Source organism: Hibiscus syriacus, unplaced genomic scaffold (genome assembly GCF_006381635.1).
Source record: "Hibiscus syriacus cultivar Baekdansim isolate YM2019G1 unplaced genomic scaffold, ASM638163v2 tig00110065_pilon, whole genome shotgun sequence".
In the NCBI taxonomy this organism is placed as follows: Eukaryota; Viridiplantae; Streptophyta; class Magnoliopsida; order Malvales; family Malvaceae; genus Hibiscus; species Hibiscus syriacus.
Genome location: NW_024062585.1, coordinates 387,798 through 405,140, shown reverse-complemented (window position 1 = coordinate 405,140; position 17,343 = coordinate 387,798). Strand labels below are relative to the sequence as shown.

At 33.1% G+C, this 17,343-nt stretch overlaps 1 protein-coding gene across 2 annotated transcripts; it reads left to right on the top strand.

Moving 5' to 3' along the window:
• The first annotated feature begins 2,924 nt into the window (after positions 1 to 2,924).
• Positions 2,925 to 9,422, top strand: LOC120214496 (ethylene-insensitive protein 2-like). 2 transcript variants are annotated; one of them, XM_039212386.1, is made up of 8 exons: positions 2,925 to 3,746; positions 4,228 to 4,314; positions 4,426 to 4,536; positions 4,614 to 4,826; positions 5,290 to 5,472; positions 5,602 to 7,127; positions 7,323 to 8,403; positions 8,876 to 9,422. In XM_039212386.1, exons 1-8 carry the CDS (start codon positions 3,498 to 3,500, stop codon positions 9,236 to 9,238), a joined length of 3,813 nt encoding a protein of 1,270 aa, XP_039068317.1. In that variant the 5' UTR covers positions 2,925 to 3,497; the 3' UTR covers positions 9,239 to 9,422. The 2 variants fall into 2 exon arrangements, with proteins under 2 accessions (XP_039068317.1, XP_039068316.1); XM_039212385.1 differs by having other exon boundaries at positions 2,930 to 3,746; positions 5,287 to 5,472.
• Positions 9,423 to 17,343: the final 7,921 nt, after the last annotated feature.

The window sequence follows — 17,343 nt, the reverse complement described above, 5'->3', positions numbered from 1 at the left end:
CTATTAAAAATCAAAAGTATATCATAAATTATAAAATGATAGAATATAAATTACTAATTTTTTTTAAAAATCATATATTATATATAATATATACATGTATCATATAGATACAAAAGCAAATAAATAGTATTCATATAATTGAATTAGTAAAACCAATATATTGTCAATTTCATCTACATATCAATCATCATTAGCCACTATATACTTTTATATCATACATGTATACATACCAAACATTATGTTATTATCATACAACCATATCAACAACACTTATATTAAGTATTTTGACTGGATTAGTCGAGGCTTACGAATTTTATCTAAATATAGTTAAAAAATATCATAAGTTATTCGTATGAATATACATATCTAATCATATTTCATATAATTATAAGCGATGTTTTATATAATAGCTTATTATATTGATGTGTAAGAGTTTGTGAATAACTCTTAGAATTGTTCGAGATGTGATTAGATGTGTGTGTTTATATGATTTTTTTTTATATTTTTAATAATATTTAGATATAAAATTTATAAGTCTTGACTAATTTAATAAAAATATTTTGTATAAGTGTTGATGATATGACTGTATGTTACATGTATATATTATACATAATATATGTATTTAAAATATTTTAATATTTTATCATATTTTATATATTTTTTAATTTTTAATAGTATTTTTATTATTTAATATAAATATACTTAATTTTTTAGAAATAAATTTTTATTTTTATTACTTTTTATATTTAATTCTTTATATTTTTAAATATGTTAATTTTAAACAATTCATTAGACTAAAAATAATCTGGCTGTCACATTATCAACTATCGTAGGCCTCACGTTAGTACCGTAAACTGCTATGATAGTACTGTGAATTATAATGTTAGTATCAAAACATCCATTAAAAAAATTAATGGTCAAATTGCCACATTAATTTCTTTTAAGTTTGAAAGGTCATATTGAGTGTAAAATTAATTCGAGTATCACAGTAATTTTTTAGAAAAGTTTAAGGGCCTCAAATACTATTAAACAATTTTTAAAGATATTTTTTAAATAATTATAATTTATTATTTTGATATATTTTTAATTATTTTTGCTATAACCATCAATATTTGATTTATTAATAGACTAATTAAGATCGTCTACTCACTTCTCTCCCAACTCAATTTACTCTATTTAAAAACACCAGGATTTAACATCACATTTATTTTTAAATTTTAAATAGAGTTTTCAATATTTTTAATATATATTTTAATATTTTTAGTAATTATTTTTTTTATTTTTAGTATATTTATATTTATTTTTTTACATAATTGAATATTTTATTTTAAAATAAATTTTATTTTTTCTCTAAAAACAAATAAGTTATTGAACTTAAAAAAAAATATCAATTTGATCTCTAAACTCGATCAAAAAAATTAATTTAGTTTATCTATCATATTATCAGTTGTCATAGACTACAACACCGATATCATAGACTTTCATATTAACACTATAGACTACTACATTAATATTAAAACGGTCAACAACAAAAATTGTTGGTTAAATAATCTGATTGATTTTTTTTTTAAATTTAAGGTTCACATCGAGTATGAAATAGTTCTAAGACTAAATTAATTTTTTTTAAAACGTTTGAGGATCTTAAATACCATTAACCATATAATTTTTCTATCTAATAGGACTGCGTATCTATCTTTTTTTTCTCTTCCTGAAAACTTTGCTCTCTTTCTCTCTCTCTTTCTCTGATTGTGGAGAAAAGATATAAATAAAACCAGGGGCTCGAGAATCTCCACTTCTAGAAGATCTACTTTCTTAAAACCCAATCTTAGATAGAGAGATTGCTGAGAAAAAGATAGCAGATAAGCTCCATCTCCTAAGCTTTCTACCTTAAGGTAAAATAAAAAACGCTTTTTTTTTACTCCTCGAAAGGCCAAACCCTAATCCAATTCTACTCCTTTTCTTTTGTTCGGATTTCCTTGTTTGTATTTTTTGTTTTTTATTTTGCATATATAATTTTTTTTTTGGATTTTGGGTTTTCTTTCTTTTTGTGTAATCTGCCATGGAACTTGTGCAGGCTTTTTTTTAATTAAGTTACTGAACTGATTCAAATCCATGGACTTGATTTTTATTCGTATTGATTCCAAGGTGCTTAGTTCATTTTGAGTTTTTTTGTTTTTTTGGGTGGGGTTGCAGTTTTACACTTTTGCTTTCTTTGGTGATGTTTTAGGAAGATCTGAGATGAGTTTTTAAGTTAAAGGTTTTTGTTTCGCTTATTTTTTGTGTGGGATATTTTTGGGGTTTGTGGTTTTGTTTGTAGCTGTATCATGTGTTCTGGTTGTTTCTTATTTTGGTTTGTTTTTGTGTACTGATCTTTATTATTATTGATTAGCGCAGGGATTTAAATTGCGGTTGAGGTCCTTTCTGGTTGCGTTGCATTTAATGTGATTGGGACAATAGTGAATGCAATTGCGCTCATTGTGGGTATTGCAGTTGGGGAAATAATGATTTCAGACAACACCTTTACCGCTATATGACGGGCCGTTATTTAAATCCCTCTATTAGCATTGATGGTGAAAGTAGTATGGAAAGTAAATTTGTGATGATGTTGAGTGCTTTCGTCCTTGAATTAGTTCACCCTAGGGCTTAGACTATTCTTTTTTATTTGTGCGAATAATCTGATCAACCGTACCAGTTTGTGAAACTTGTGAAGCTCACTGCATATTAGGCTCTCTGGTGAGTTTGTTTCTGGATTTGGAGCAGATTTTGTTTTGAACCTTGGCCAAAAAGCTTAATCGTGATTTATGGTAGAAATTGGTTGTGATTCATTTACATGCCGATTTTATTACTTTGATTTCACTGTCTAGTGTTTATGAAGGATGATTATAATTATTGACTTTGACTGATTTGATTCAGGTTTTGACGTTTTAGGTGCTTTCTTTGGAGGAATTTGTTTGGCTTATTTGTTCTTCTTCTTTGGGACTGGAGCTTAGACTGTCTGTCCTTTGATACCGATTTTAAGTTATTGGAAAAAGTCCTGTATCTGTTGGAATAATCAACAACCTGTAATGGGAAATTACATAAGGTCGCAACTATTCTGTGTTAGCATATCGTACTGCAAGCATTAGATTGGTGTCTTTTGGTTGCGGTTGGGGCTGGAACTTTGCTCTGTTAGCAGTCGTGATGGGAATGATTCTTGGAAAGTGAATATTAGATGCTCACTAGCCTGCTGTGCCTGGGCTATTGTTAGATGTACATTTGTTTGATAGCAAGCTTTACAGAAAATGGGCTTTTGACTGTTTGTTTTTCTTGGAAAAATATGTTTGATCAAATAACAAATATCTAGCTGAATATCTTATGATGGGAAACATCTTTCTCACGAGATTCAGTCTTTGGGAACGACCACATAATTGTATAACATCTTGAGCATTGAGGGTTCTTTTTCTATTTTGAAGCTTCACTGCACTGTATCTTGCATATCGTCTGAAATTATAGTTAACATGGAAGCTGAAAGAGGGGATAATAACCACCAACAAGGGGTCCTTCATCGGATGCTTCCAGCTGTTTTACCTGTTCTTCTAATATCAGTCGGATATGTTGACCCTGGAAAGTGGGTTGCAACTGTTGAAGGAGGTGCACAGTTTGGTTTTGATCTGGTAGCCCCCTTGCTTCTTTTTAGTTGTGCGGCCATTTTGTGTCAATACCTGTCAGCTCGAATTGCTGTAGTGACTGGACGAGATCTTGCTCAGGTACCACAAAACCTTCTGTATTCCTGTTAATGAGAGTTTCTTTGACAGCCTTATTGTCTTTGCCCATCTACTTACAAAAGTCTATAGAAAGAAACAAATTGATTAGTTAAATTTGATAGGGGTCTGTTTGGTTTTTTTGCTTTTGATAGGGGTGCTGTCCTGGTTGTATCTTATGTAATTAAGTTGATGAATGATACTTTAAGGCACTCTTTTCCTCCTTCCAATGATTAAGGAGCTTTCTTTCAAGCTCCATTAATTGAGAAGGAGGTTTTTAATGAGGCCTTCAATTCTTATAAAAAAAAATTAGTTAAATTTGCAAATATAAGTTGCCTACTTATTTTTCCAAATACATGCTTTTTAATCTTTAATTAAGTGCTTACATATAACCAGGGATGGTATGCACATAGGTGGTTATGTGTATTTGTGGATGTCTCTTTTCATCTTTTCATAATACATATTTCTTTATTTTTGGCAATGATAGATTTGCTGTGACGAGTACGACAGGTCCACTTGTATATTCTTAGGAGTTCAAGCAGAGCTTTCTGTGGTTGTGTTGGACCTTACCATGGTAGCTTCCTTTTCCAAATTATGATGGAACTTGGGCAAATCTAATTTTGTATTCACATGTTATATGGTGATATTTGTTTCATTCTAACATCAAATGTCCATATTTTCCCAGGTATTGGGTGTTGCACATGGGATTAATCTTCTCTTTGGAATGGATCTTTCAACTGGTGTTTTTCTAGCTGCTCTTGATGCTGTTTTATTCCCAATTTTTGCCACCTTCTTGGTATGCTAAACTGCTTTGTTTTATTGCACAATCTCTCTTGCAACATCATAACAACCTAATTTTTTTTCAATATTTAGGACCACTGCAGGGCAAGTTTCCTATGCATCTATGCAGCAGGTTTCATATTGCTTTCTTATGTTTTTGGAGTGCTCGTCAATCAACCTGAAATTTCTATTTCCTTGACTGGGATGCCAACAAAGTTGAGTGGGGAGAGTGCATTTGCCCTGATGAGTATTCTTGGAGCTAGCATCATGCCTCACAACTTTTATCTACATTCTTCTATTGTTCTGGTATATCTGATTGGACTGAATGTATTTGATTCTTGTGTATGGGTCTTATATTTCAATTCCAATGGATTGAACAGTCCCTTGTTCTCTAGAAATTTACTTGAATTGAGATTGAGAATTTTTCTATGCTTGAATTTTAGAATCCTATTAAGAATATTTGCATCTGGATGTTGTCCTTGCACATTCTTCATAATCCAAGTTAAATTCATATATAATTTTCTTGTACGAGTGGGATTTTTTTAGTTATATCATCATTCTGAAATATAGGGTAGGCAGATATTTATTGCCCCGTGCTTAAATTTTGTAGGGTATACCATTCCCAAATTAAGGAAAGACATATGGTGTGTCTTATCTGTTATATGCATGCAATATCATTTGGTTCTGTTTGTGGCTCTGCCTTCTTTTGGAGTTTAATTTTGATGCTATTCATTCTCAACTTTCTCAGAATTTGTTATGTCTACAGGAGCATATGGGACTACCAAATATTTCTAAGAGTGCCTTATGTCACAACCATCTTTTTTCCATCCTATGCGTCTTTGGTGGAATTTGTCTAGTAAATTTTGTGCTGATGAATTCAGCTGCAAATGTATTCTACAGTGCAGACCTTGTCTTGGTTACTTTTCATGATGCAATGTCACTAATGGAACAGGTTTTTTTCTTTCATTTTTTCTGATAAGCTATTGTTTATGATGACTTTTAAGAATTATGTTTAAATATTTCTCAACAATTCAATTCATGTGTGGATACTAATAAATTCCTTTTGAAATTATTAAAACAGGTATTTAGAAATGGTATACTGCCCCTAGTCTTTTTGTTGGTTATGTTCTTATCTAATCAGCTCACTGCATCAACCTGGAATCTTGGTGGGCAAGTTGTCTTGCACGATTTCCTTGGGCTTGACATACCTGGCTGGCTTCATCGTGCAATAATCAGAATTGTAGCAATGGTTCCAGCTCTTTATTGTGTGTGGACTTCTGGACCTGAGGGCGTATACCAGATGTTTATCTTTGCGCAGGTTATGGTAGCCCTTTTATTGCCGTCTTCAGTAATCCCCTTGTTTCATGTTGCCTCATCAAGACCAATTATGGGTGTCTATAAGGTTTCTCCAATTGTGGAGTTCCTATCACTGGTAACATTCATGGGAATGCTGGGTTTGAAGATGATTTTTATCGTAGAAATGATATTCGGGAGTAGTGATTGGGCTAGTAATTTGAGATTGAATGCTGGGATTAGCATGTCTGTTTCTTTTGTTGTTCTTCTGGCTACTGCTTGTGCGTCATTTTTTTTGATGCTTTGGTTAGCATCTACTTCTTTAAAATCTGCCAGTTCCAAAAATAAAGCTCATGCATTGAAATGGGATTTGAACAAAACTGTTTCTGAGATGTCTATAGGGAGAGAGGAAAATGAGTTAAGTAAAACTAGATATCGTGGAGAGGAACTTGCTCATATGCTGGAAAGATCAGCAGCACCAGAAAAGTCCATTGAAACTTGTTCAGATTTATCTTTTCCACATTGTATTATGGATTTGCCTGAAACAATTATGGAGTCTGAACAGGAGATACATTTGACCACTGTTAACGAGAACTCTTCTAATGGTGTGTTTACTACTAACCCCTCGAGCTGTAACTATGAGGAACCACCATCCTTGACTGAGTCTGCTTCCATTCTAGTCGATGAGGTGGAAGATGAGATACCAGGTATGAAAACTTCGATGATTGAATCAGTGAAGCCTATTGAGAAAACAGTGAGTATAGAGGGAGATCTGCAGATTGAAAAAGATGATGGAGATTCTTGGGAGCCTGAAGAGCCATCCAAACCTCCTTCTGGAAGTATTACCTCTTTGACACCAGATGGCCCTCCTTCATTCAGAAGCCTCAGTGGGAAAAGTGATGATGGTGGAAATGGAAGGGGAAGTCTATCCAGATTAGCTGGACTAGGTTGTGCTGCAAGGCGTCAATTAGCTGCCGTTCTTGATGAATTTTGGGGCCAATTTTACGATTATTATGGGCGACCTACCCAAGAAGCCAAGGTGAAGAAATTAGATGTGTTATTAGGTGTTGACTCAAAACCATTAAAAGTGGATACTGCTGGGGATCTCCCTTCGGTAGGATGCAGAGGATCTGATACACTTAATAGTTCAAGTCTGTACGACACTCCAAAGCAGCTGAAAATGCAAAACGGTGTTGATTTATCATATGGGTATTTGAGAGGATCATCGTTATGGTCAAACCACACACAAATGTTAGATGCTTATGTTCAAAATTGTAGCCATAATGTTGATTATGGTGAAAGGAGGTACTCTAGTTTGTGTAATGTTGATTCTGGTGAAAGGAGGTACTCTAGTTTGCATAATGTTGATTTTGGTGAAAGGAGGTACTCTAGTTTGCGAAATGTTGATTTTGATGAAAGGAGGTATTATAGTTTGCGTAATGTTGATTCTGGTGAGAAGAGTTGCTCTAGTTTGCATAATGTTGATTCTGGTGAAAGGAGATACATTAGTTTGCGTGCTGCACCATCTGCTGATGCATGGGATTATCAACCAGCTACCGTGCATGGATATCAGATTGCATCTTATCTTAATCGAATTGGTAAGGACAGAAGCTCCATTTGTTTGAATGATCAGATCGAATTACCAGCATCAGAACCTCCTGCCATAGTCCCTACAGATTATAGGGGCTCTGTAGCTTTTGCATCAAGGCAAAAATCACTGAATGGGGTAGCTCCTGCACAGCCCCCTGGATTTGAGAATGTCGTGGTTTCTAGAAGTGGTGCATTACAATCCGAAAGGTCTTATAATGACATGAGCTTCTCCGGACTAAATGATAATTCTGGTATATCAGTCAATACAAAGAAGTATCACAGCTTACCAGACATATCTGGGTTTTCTGTTCCACATCGGGTGTCTGTGAAGAGTGGTCAGTGGGACAGTTCCATTGGATATGGGTCACCTATTGGTCAGACAAACTATGGAACACCCATGTATTCAACTGCTGGATCTAGGGCAGGAGTTCCATTTTCCTTTGATGAGCCTTCTCATTTAAAGGGTTACAAAGGCTCTTTGCCTTTACCGTTGAGCGCAGGTACAGGCACTGGATCCCTTTGGTCTAGACAGCCTTTTGAGCAGTTTGGTGTAGCTGAAAAAAGCAGCACTGCTGGGAATGAAGCACTTGGAAGTGGGTTGAACTCTGTAACTCGGGATACTGCTTTTGGTGTGGATTTAGAGTCCAAGCTTCTTCAATCTTTCCGCCACTGTATAGTAAGGCTCTTGAAATTAGATGGGTCTGATTGGTTATTTAGACAAAATGATGGAGCTGATGAGGACTTAATTGATAGTGTAGCAGCAAGGGAGAGGTTTCTTTATGATGCAGAAGCTAGAGAGACGAACCAGGTTGTTAACACACATGATTCTCAATACTTATCAATTTCATCAGTACCTCATTGTGGGGAGGGCTGTATATGGAAAGCGGATTTGATAATAAGCTTTGGAGTGTGGTGCATTCACCGTATCCTTGATCTTTCACTGATGGAAAGCCGACCAGAGCTGTGGGGAAAATATACCTATGTGCTTAATCGGCTCCAGGTATGATTTTTGTATTTGTTTCTTAGCTAGTTAATGCATTTATCCATTGTGTAAGTTGTTGGTTGTGATCATTGTTCCTCTAGCAGTTTGTTAAATGGTGTGGGTGTTCTCTGGGTATTGTGTTAATTAGTTTGCCATGTTCGTTTCACCCGTTGCACTTAGTTGACGAGATTACTCTGACTTCGCAAAGAGTTATGTAGGTTTGGTTAAGTTTTTCTGACGTCTTTCACCTTTATTATCTTCAATTTTTGGGAATTCCTTTGATTGAATGGCATCATAAAAATTTCTTCCTGCACTGTACTTTATTTCCTTTTGGTTTGTATGTTTATCATGCATTAGTTGCAAAAATATTTGCTAGTGCAATTTCAGAGGGTGGCCTATTTGTTTGTTTGAGCTGAAGAGTTTGTAGTATATTTTTCGCGGGTTCTCCTTTATTCTGATGAGAATAACTGCGATTATTCCTTTTCAACAGGGTGTGATAGATCTTGCATTTTCAAAGCCTCGAACCCCAATGACGCCTTGCTTCTGCGTACAAATCCCCCAGGAATATCAGCAGAGGTTAAATCCGGCTGTTTCAAATGGAATGTTGCCTCCGGCTGCAAAACCAGGAAAGGCCAAGTGTACAAATGCTGTGACGCTGTTGGATATAATTAAGGATGTCGAGATAGCTATATCATGCCGGAAGGGTCGAACGGGAACTGCTGCCGGTGATGTAGCTTTCCCAAAGGGAAAAAAGAACTTGGCATCTGTGCTTAAACGCTACAAGCGTCGATTGTCCAACAAACCGTCCGGCAATGTTCCAACATCAGCTCCGATGCTGGCTTCTTACAGTTGATCAAGTTTCTCTCCTCACAGGAATGTGAAAGCCAACTCCAACTTGTCTTGTGTATTAAAAGCCATTGCTGCACTATATGTGATTATATACGCAGGGTAAAAAAGTTTATGGGATATGTTGTAATTTCAGCAGAAAGAATTAAAAAAAAAGAAAGCTGGGAATTGATGTCATTTTTAGTTACTAAAGTTGGACTGTCATCCCCCTTGGCTTAATCTGCAGATTTACGTGGCTTATGTTTTGGAGTTTTAAGCCGTTGGATTATATAGCTCTTAACTTGATCTGCTCATCAGTCAAGTTTGTTGGGGTACTCGGAAGACAAAATTGAATGAATAAAGGACATTAGTGGATGATGAACCTGAGAAGGCCAAACTACATGATAGTTGGCTTATTTGTGGTGAATTACATGCACATATTTAATTCAAACATAAAATTAAATATCCAAAAGTGAAATAATTTGATCAACTTATTTAAGTAATTACCCACGTAATATGATATTACAATCATAATTTTTCTCTCATAAATAAATCTTAAAATAAAAAAGGGCAAAGTGCACAAATGATCCCTTGAGTGTAGGGTGATGTTTTGTTGAGTCCCCGACTATTAAAAATTACAAAATGATTCTTTGATTATAGGGTGTTGCTTGAGTCCTCTGACTATTAAAAGGTACAAAATGGTCATCCAATTATTCATATTTTTCAAACTCGTCCGTTTGTATTAACAGTTTGACTGACATCTAAGTTAAACGTCAATATGTTGATTCAAAGATGATAAAATTTGATCTCAAAATCTCAAACGACTATCATATCTCACTCAATATGTTAACGCCTAGCTTAAACGACTGTAAATTTTTAATGAAAAATGTCGAGTTTGAAACATATGACCAGTCGAGTGATTATTTTATAACCTTTTAATAGCAATACCGTATAGTCGGCGGACTCAAGAAAACATCACCCTATAGTCGAGGGATCATTTGTGTACTTTATCCTAAATATTTTTCTCTATAAGAATAAAACAAATGTTTTAAAAGGTAGTAATAATTGTACCCAGAAAGAAAAGAAAAACAGTACTAATGTTAACATAAACACAAGGATTGGGCAATGAACAAACTAGTAAAGGAGGCTATTATGTAAATTATCGTTCTCGGCAGATGAAAATAGAATGCAATTGTGTTTTGAGTGCGAATTGGTTAATTATTGTACATTAAATTCTAGCTAATTTAAAGGATGATTAAACCGTTGCTTGTGTTTCTGGGCATTAAATGTTTGTATATTAAAATATATATTTAGTATGTTGCATGTATATGTTTGTATATTATATTTAATATTAGATTTTATATCTTATGTGTGGTATGATGTTGGTTGTCCGATTATTATAAAGCTATTATATATATATATATATATATATATATATATATATATATATATATATATATATATATATATATATATATATATATATACATACATATAAGTTATTTCATATCATGGTCGTTTCAGTTTACTTGCTCTGTAATGACTGCTACTTAGGTATCTAATGTTATTTGTGAATGTTAATCGTATGTGAAATTGCTTATATCATGTTTTGATATTTATTTATTTATAATCTACGTGTATATATATAATTCTTAAAAGTTGGTGCAATATTTACATATGTCATAGTGCATGTCCTCTAATAAATATGATTTTAGTCGTGTTAGGTATTAGTACTTCTACATTTATAATTATGTTTAACCCATTTGGCTACGTTGTGACTTTATGTTTTATAATATTTTTTATATAATAATGCAAGCCTATATATAGTTATCAACATTTGACTTTTGTTACATTGTTGTTTGTTTATGAAACTGAATTATTTAGCATTATGTGAGTGTGTAGTGTGCATATAGGTTTAGGATTGAATTTGAATTAATTTGCATAATTCGTATGATATCCACATGAGCATAACTCGACATCATTACATAATCGGATTAAGGGTAATACCCTCTTAATTTAAAATGGTCAAAATTGCTTTTCTTAACTTATAAGAAAGTTGTTTTTGACGATTTTAAATTACAAGTGTATCCCGTCATTGTCACTAAAAAATTTTGATTCTTTACTTTAAAATTTGGGAGTGAAAGAAAAGGAAATATTCGGTTATTTAAAATTTTGAGAAAATGTCGTTAGAACTTACCTAAAGATCTGGTCCTAATATTTTTAAATAATCGAATATTCTTTATTTTTCTAATAGTTTGGTAATTTTAATTTATTCTATTTCGTTGTTTTTGAATGATATAAAATTTGCATTTTTTTTGTTTTAAGGGATCATAAATCAAATTAAATTCGAACTTGTGAAATTCGTTGCAAAGACATTAGTTAATCGATTAGGTACCGATTTATGGCGTTGTGGGGGTGTTAATCCTTCCCCACCCGTAATCGACTCCCGAATTCATTTTCTGATAACGTATACTCCAATTTGTTGTTTTGATTAATTAATTAATTTGAGCAGATGTACTTTAGTTCATTTTTAAACAGAATATATAGTACAGAAATTCACAAAAACAATTGTACGATGTGGCAGTTAAAAAATAAATGTACTATGGATTGAGAAAGGACGTGCAGGGGTGTGCAAAATATCCAATTCGAATGATCTGATTTGTTTATCCGATAATCAGATTTAAATATTTAGGTTATTTGATCTGAATTTTTTTGAATAGTTCGGATCGAATATCTGAATTTTTTTTATAATCGAATTGTAAAAAAATCTTGATTTGGAATTATTGGATATCCAAAAATAAATGGGCCCTTAGCCCTAATCCCAGTTGTTTTTGATAGGGAAAAAACATTCATTAACCCATTTCGCCAATCAGTTTTTGTTTGGGTACACCTGGTGCTGGTATTGAAAATTTTAACAGTTGCTTCCATAAATCTGGTGAAAGTTTTAAAAAAGTTAATGTGTTTTATCCAGTCACTATTCGAACACCAATAAACCCAAAGTAAAATGAAAAGCAAACACAAGCTAATAGGATATGCAGTCTTTTAATAGAATCATGAAAATAGCAGTACCAACGAAAACTTTTTTTTTTCATTCAAATAAAATTCTAATGGTGGTTCATTGCTGAAATTTCTCCAAGTTACATGATTTGAGCCTTGTAAACTAATAGGATAATGTTGAGTTATAGTTAAGTTTGTGAGTTTTTGAGTTGCAAGTCATGTTGTAGAGACTTCTTCCCTGAGGAGCAGGTTGATATGAGTTTAGGTGCTTCGAAGTTTATAAGTTTTTGACCTAAGGATAGGTTGTTGTTCGGACCAAGTAAATTTCGAGGACAATTTTTTTTTTAAGGAGGGGAGAGTTAACACCTCAAATTCTGGACTAGTAGTTTCGGGTTTACCCGAGTGATTAAGTTCAACTTAGCCTCACTTGATTGATGGATGGTGAAGACAATGGTTGTACCCTTGATTGATTCGATCTAGGAAGACAACAAGGATCCTGCACAAGTAAGAAAACTAAAATAGAACGGTTAAATTGAAGTAATGAAATGGAAAGATAAGTATGACAACAGAATATATAAATAAGTTGGTGATATGTTTAAAGGATATGGGGACGTATGGTAATGGAAGTAGAATGAAGGTGATAGTGATGAATATGAAAGGTAGTATCTCAAAAAAGACTCAAAGAAAAAAATCAAAGTTAAAGAACAAGGACTTTGACCCATTATCTACGAAAGAGATAGAAACTAAAAGTATCAGGGTGAAATAGATGGAGGTGACGCCACAAGATGAGCTTGATAAGTTGATAAAATTCACTTAAGAACTAAAGAGAGAAGCTCTCACAAATATTTTATTAAACAATCAATTGATTGTTTTTTTACAAATGAAATACTAAGGTATTTATAAGCCTAAGGATGCCTAGGGTGAAGCATTTAAAATGTGTACATATGAACTTTAATGAATGAACATTCATGGATGAATGTTTATCCCCTAAGTGGATACAATGCACTCCTAATGTGAAAGCATTGGATGAATGTATGTTCTTGAATTAATCCCCTTCGTTGAATTCATCCTTCCTAGTGTGAACAAGTTTTTCGTTTTTCTTCATGAACTTGCTTGGATGAATGTATATGGATTAAATGAATTCATCATTCTTGAGTGTGAACAAGACTCTTGGCTGCCTTGGATGAATGTGCACTCCATGTGAACTTGATTAGTTGGCTAGCATTCATGCACTTGGCTTCTATGTGTGAACATGACTCATCGGCTACTTTCATGCACTTGGTTGAATGATTTAATCATCTTTTAGTAAATGTGATGAATCATTTGAATATCCATTTCTTATCCATGCATGTTTTCATCAATGACATCCATTCATGAATTCAAAGAAGGTGATGAATGGGTGTAAATCTCGTATGAATTTCCAGCCTGCAATATCTTTAGTAATCTGGACATATCTCAAGCTCCCGATGTTAGATTGATGTGATTCAAACTGCGTTGGAAAACTAAGAAATAGGGGATTAAAATTCAAGAGACTTCATAACCAAAAGATGCTATGAACCAGCTCAAAAATGGCTCGTAATCTGACTGATGTGAATTATTTTATGAATTTAATGTGTTCATATTGTGCACCTTGAACGTGTTAAGCTCCTTTTAGTCTTCCAGCTACTCTCCAGATAAGTTCAGCTCCCATTGAGCTCATTCAGCTAATCTTTGATCTCCTTTAAGCTCCCTTAAGCTAAGTGAGCTAGCATGGCACCTTTATGACCTATCATGAGCTGCCAAAGCTTGTAATTTCGATCCATGAGCTTCCATAAGTTTCCTTAGCTGCCAATGTACCTATGAAAAACATACAAACAAGTAATTACATAGGTATTGAGCTAGGAGAATAATGAATGCATGTTGTCGCCCATGTTATGAATGCAAATAAGCTAACTATGAATGCATATGCATTGAATGAGCTAAAGAATAAGGTATAAACATGGAATAAGCATATAATGAGCTAAGTATAGAATGTGTATGCATGAAGTGATCTAATAATGAATGCATAAGATAATATAATCATGAAATACACTTAAGTAAAGATGTAATATGAATGAGTATCGTAAAGATTGCAAGTATTCAAGCATGATCTAAATGCTAAAGCATATATAATGCATATAGAAGTAAATAAATAATGAAATAAGGTAAAATTCCCTTAGAATCATCATTATAAAACATCCATGATGTGAGCATGTGTTGAAGAAATTTGGCCCTAGGTAGGATCACATCATCCTCCATTCTTTAAGGCGATTTGTCCCCAAATTGATGCTTGGTACATAAAGGAACAACATTGATCTCTGTTGGACTCAAAATTCGTTCATTCTCATCTTGCTCCATTCTCTATGCTCGAAATGCTTCACACGTTCTATCCTTTGCTTTTGAATCATCAATCTGAAAAATAAACCAACGCAAGAAGTAAATAACTTGAAATCAAAGAAATTGAAAGGATATAATTCATTAATGAACAAATTTGGTCGTTTGAAGGTTAGGTTCATTGAAACTTCATTTTCACAAAGTTCATTGAATCTGGAACTTGAGCTGAATGTACTTGGAAGGTTCATGAACTTGTCCTTTGGAATTTCAAGTGTTAAATCTTTTGGAATTTCAAAAGTATGTCTCTTGGATTAACCTACAAATCAAAAGAACGAATAGAAGGAAAAGTTTGATTACTATAAAGCATAGCTTCATACTCCTAATTATTTCCTCTCATGCTCATTTTCTTGTTGAATTTTCATTTCAATCTCACATTCTTCATGAATTATCTCCTCACACTCTTCTCGAATTTTCTCTTCACTCTTTTGTTTTGCAACACACTAATCATCACTCTCAATGCTCTCTTTCTCATTTTCAATCACTCCAATGATTTTCTCACGCAAAGTCACACTTCATTTTCAGCTCCAAATGCTTTTGTTTCCTCACACCATTCTTCTTGTATAGCATCAAAGCTCTTCTTTATATGTTGTTGATCTTGAAGAACTTGGTGTAATGGTATTGGTACTAACATGATTCTTCTTCTCTTATGGGTGAATGAATAATGATTTAAGAAACTATCATGAGTGACCCTTTTATTGAATTGCCATGGTCTCATAAAAAACAAATGAGTTGTGTTCATCGGGACTACTTCACAAAGCATCTCGTCCTCATACTTGCTAATAGAAAATGAGACTAACACTTTTTGAGTAGTGGCAATATCATCGTCATTAAACCATTGAATTTCTTATGGTTTTGGATGTTGCATTGTCTTCAGGCCCAATTTGTGAACCATAAGTGCACTTGCAAGGTTGGTGCAACTTCCACTATCAAAGATCACATGACAAACTTTACCATCTACACAACATTTAGTGTGAAAGACATTTTCCCTTTATTGCTCATACTCCATTGATTGAGAAGATGAAACATCAAGTGACATTGTTGGTAAAAAAAGTTGAAATGTGAAAATAAGACCTTACCAATATTCACACACAAAACCTTACGATCACTCCAAAAAATATTTAATGACACTCAAATGCTCGTGTTTGCACTAGGGAATATGATTTGGCTTTTGCAATTCTCCTTCTGAGCTCACACACTTGTTTAGTGGTTCGACTTCTCAACCAAGTCTACATCCACTACCTAAGGTCCTCACTTAGGATTTTCTAACAAATTCACTAATTTGTTCTTTCTTTATCCCTTTTACAAAAGGTTAAGAAATGTAAACAAGAAAACCTCTCAAGGTAGGGTGTTTACAAGATTTAAGCTCACTAAAAACAAATAAAAATTTGTAATAAGCTTAAAACAAAAAAATATTTACAAGAGAAAGAAAAATAATAATGAAAAGCTCTTCTCTTGTGTTTGATTGCTTGGATAGGTGTTGTTAAACCTTGTTCAAGTGTCATCAACTTGTTTTTATATGTTAGAATGATTTTGTGGTCGTTTCTAGCCATTGGGGATTAATTTTCTACAAAATAAAATTGCCCAGGACAAGGGGTATCAGTACTCCTTTAATGAGTATCGGTACTCTTTTAATGAGTATCGGTACTCCTTTAATGAGTATCGGTACTCCTTTAATGAGTATCGATACTACCTTTGTAATATTTAAATAAACTAGTCATTAAAGACCATTGGGCTTGACCAATATCAATACTATGCTTCATTGTATCGATACTACTGTTAAAGTAGTATCGGTACCCCCTTGAGTATCGATACCTATTTTGCATTCTGGAATTTGAGCAATTTGGAAAACAACTGGTAGTATCGATACTATCTAGAGAGTATCGATACTTCTCTTACCTTTGGTATCGGTACCACATAAACAGTATCGGTATTGTTCATGTAGTATCGATACTATAATAACAGTATCGGTACTACGTACCCAAAAAAGTTGTTTTGTGCTCAAATTCTCAATGGAATTTGAATTATTTTTGAAAACTTTGAACAAATTCAATCAAGTCCAAAAACATTTTGCCTTAATTTGTTATATCAAAATATTATAAAATATAGTTCAACAATCTCCTCCTTTTTGATATAACAAAACATTTAAAAAATTGTTTTGGCAAAACTTCCCCTTAATAAAATATTTAATGAAAAAGATAAATATTTGGAAAATATTAAAGCTCCCCCTTTTCATTATTGAAATTGAATTTTTCAAACTCATACTTCTCCCACTCTTTGTTATATCAAAAATAATTCAACTTTAAAGTTCAAAAATAACAATAGAGAGTAAGTGATAAATTTTAGCATAAAATCATTATAAAAGTCAAAGCCCACCTCAATAAAAGCATTCCAAACAAAAATTTGACTTTAAAAGCTTAACACTTAAAAAATTGAATTTCAACAAAGATGAACAAACATGTTAGTAGCACATGAAATTCAATATATTCAAGTCTAATATACTTTATGCAATACCAATTTTTGTATTTAAGTGCATGTGCATAATGCTATAAAAAATGTTATGTATTTGAAAATTTGATATCAATTGTTAGAGAGATATCATTTGCAACAAATCACATGCATAAACATTTAAATTAAGGTCAAAAATTAAAATTTGTAAAAAACATAACATTAAAACCATATTTGACCAAAATTCATTATGATGAACAAACATTTATAAAAAAACAT

Bases quoted from the DNA above. Each gene is read 5' to 3' on its own strand.
- LOC120214496 (XM_039212385.1), top strand. From the start codon at position 3,498: ATGGAAGCTGAAAGAGGGGATAATAACCACCAACAAGGGGTCCTTCAT. The intron at 3,747-4,227 runs GTACCACAAAAC...TGGCAATGATAG, and splicing joins CTGGACGAGATCTTGCTCAG to ATTTGCTGTGACGAGTACGA. The intron at 7,128-7,322 runs TTTGTGTAATGT...GAGATACATTAG, and splicing joins GGTGAAAGGAGGTACTCTAG to TTTGCGTGCTGCACCATCTG.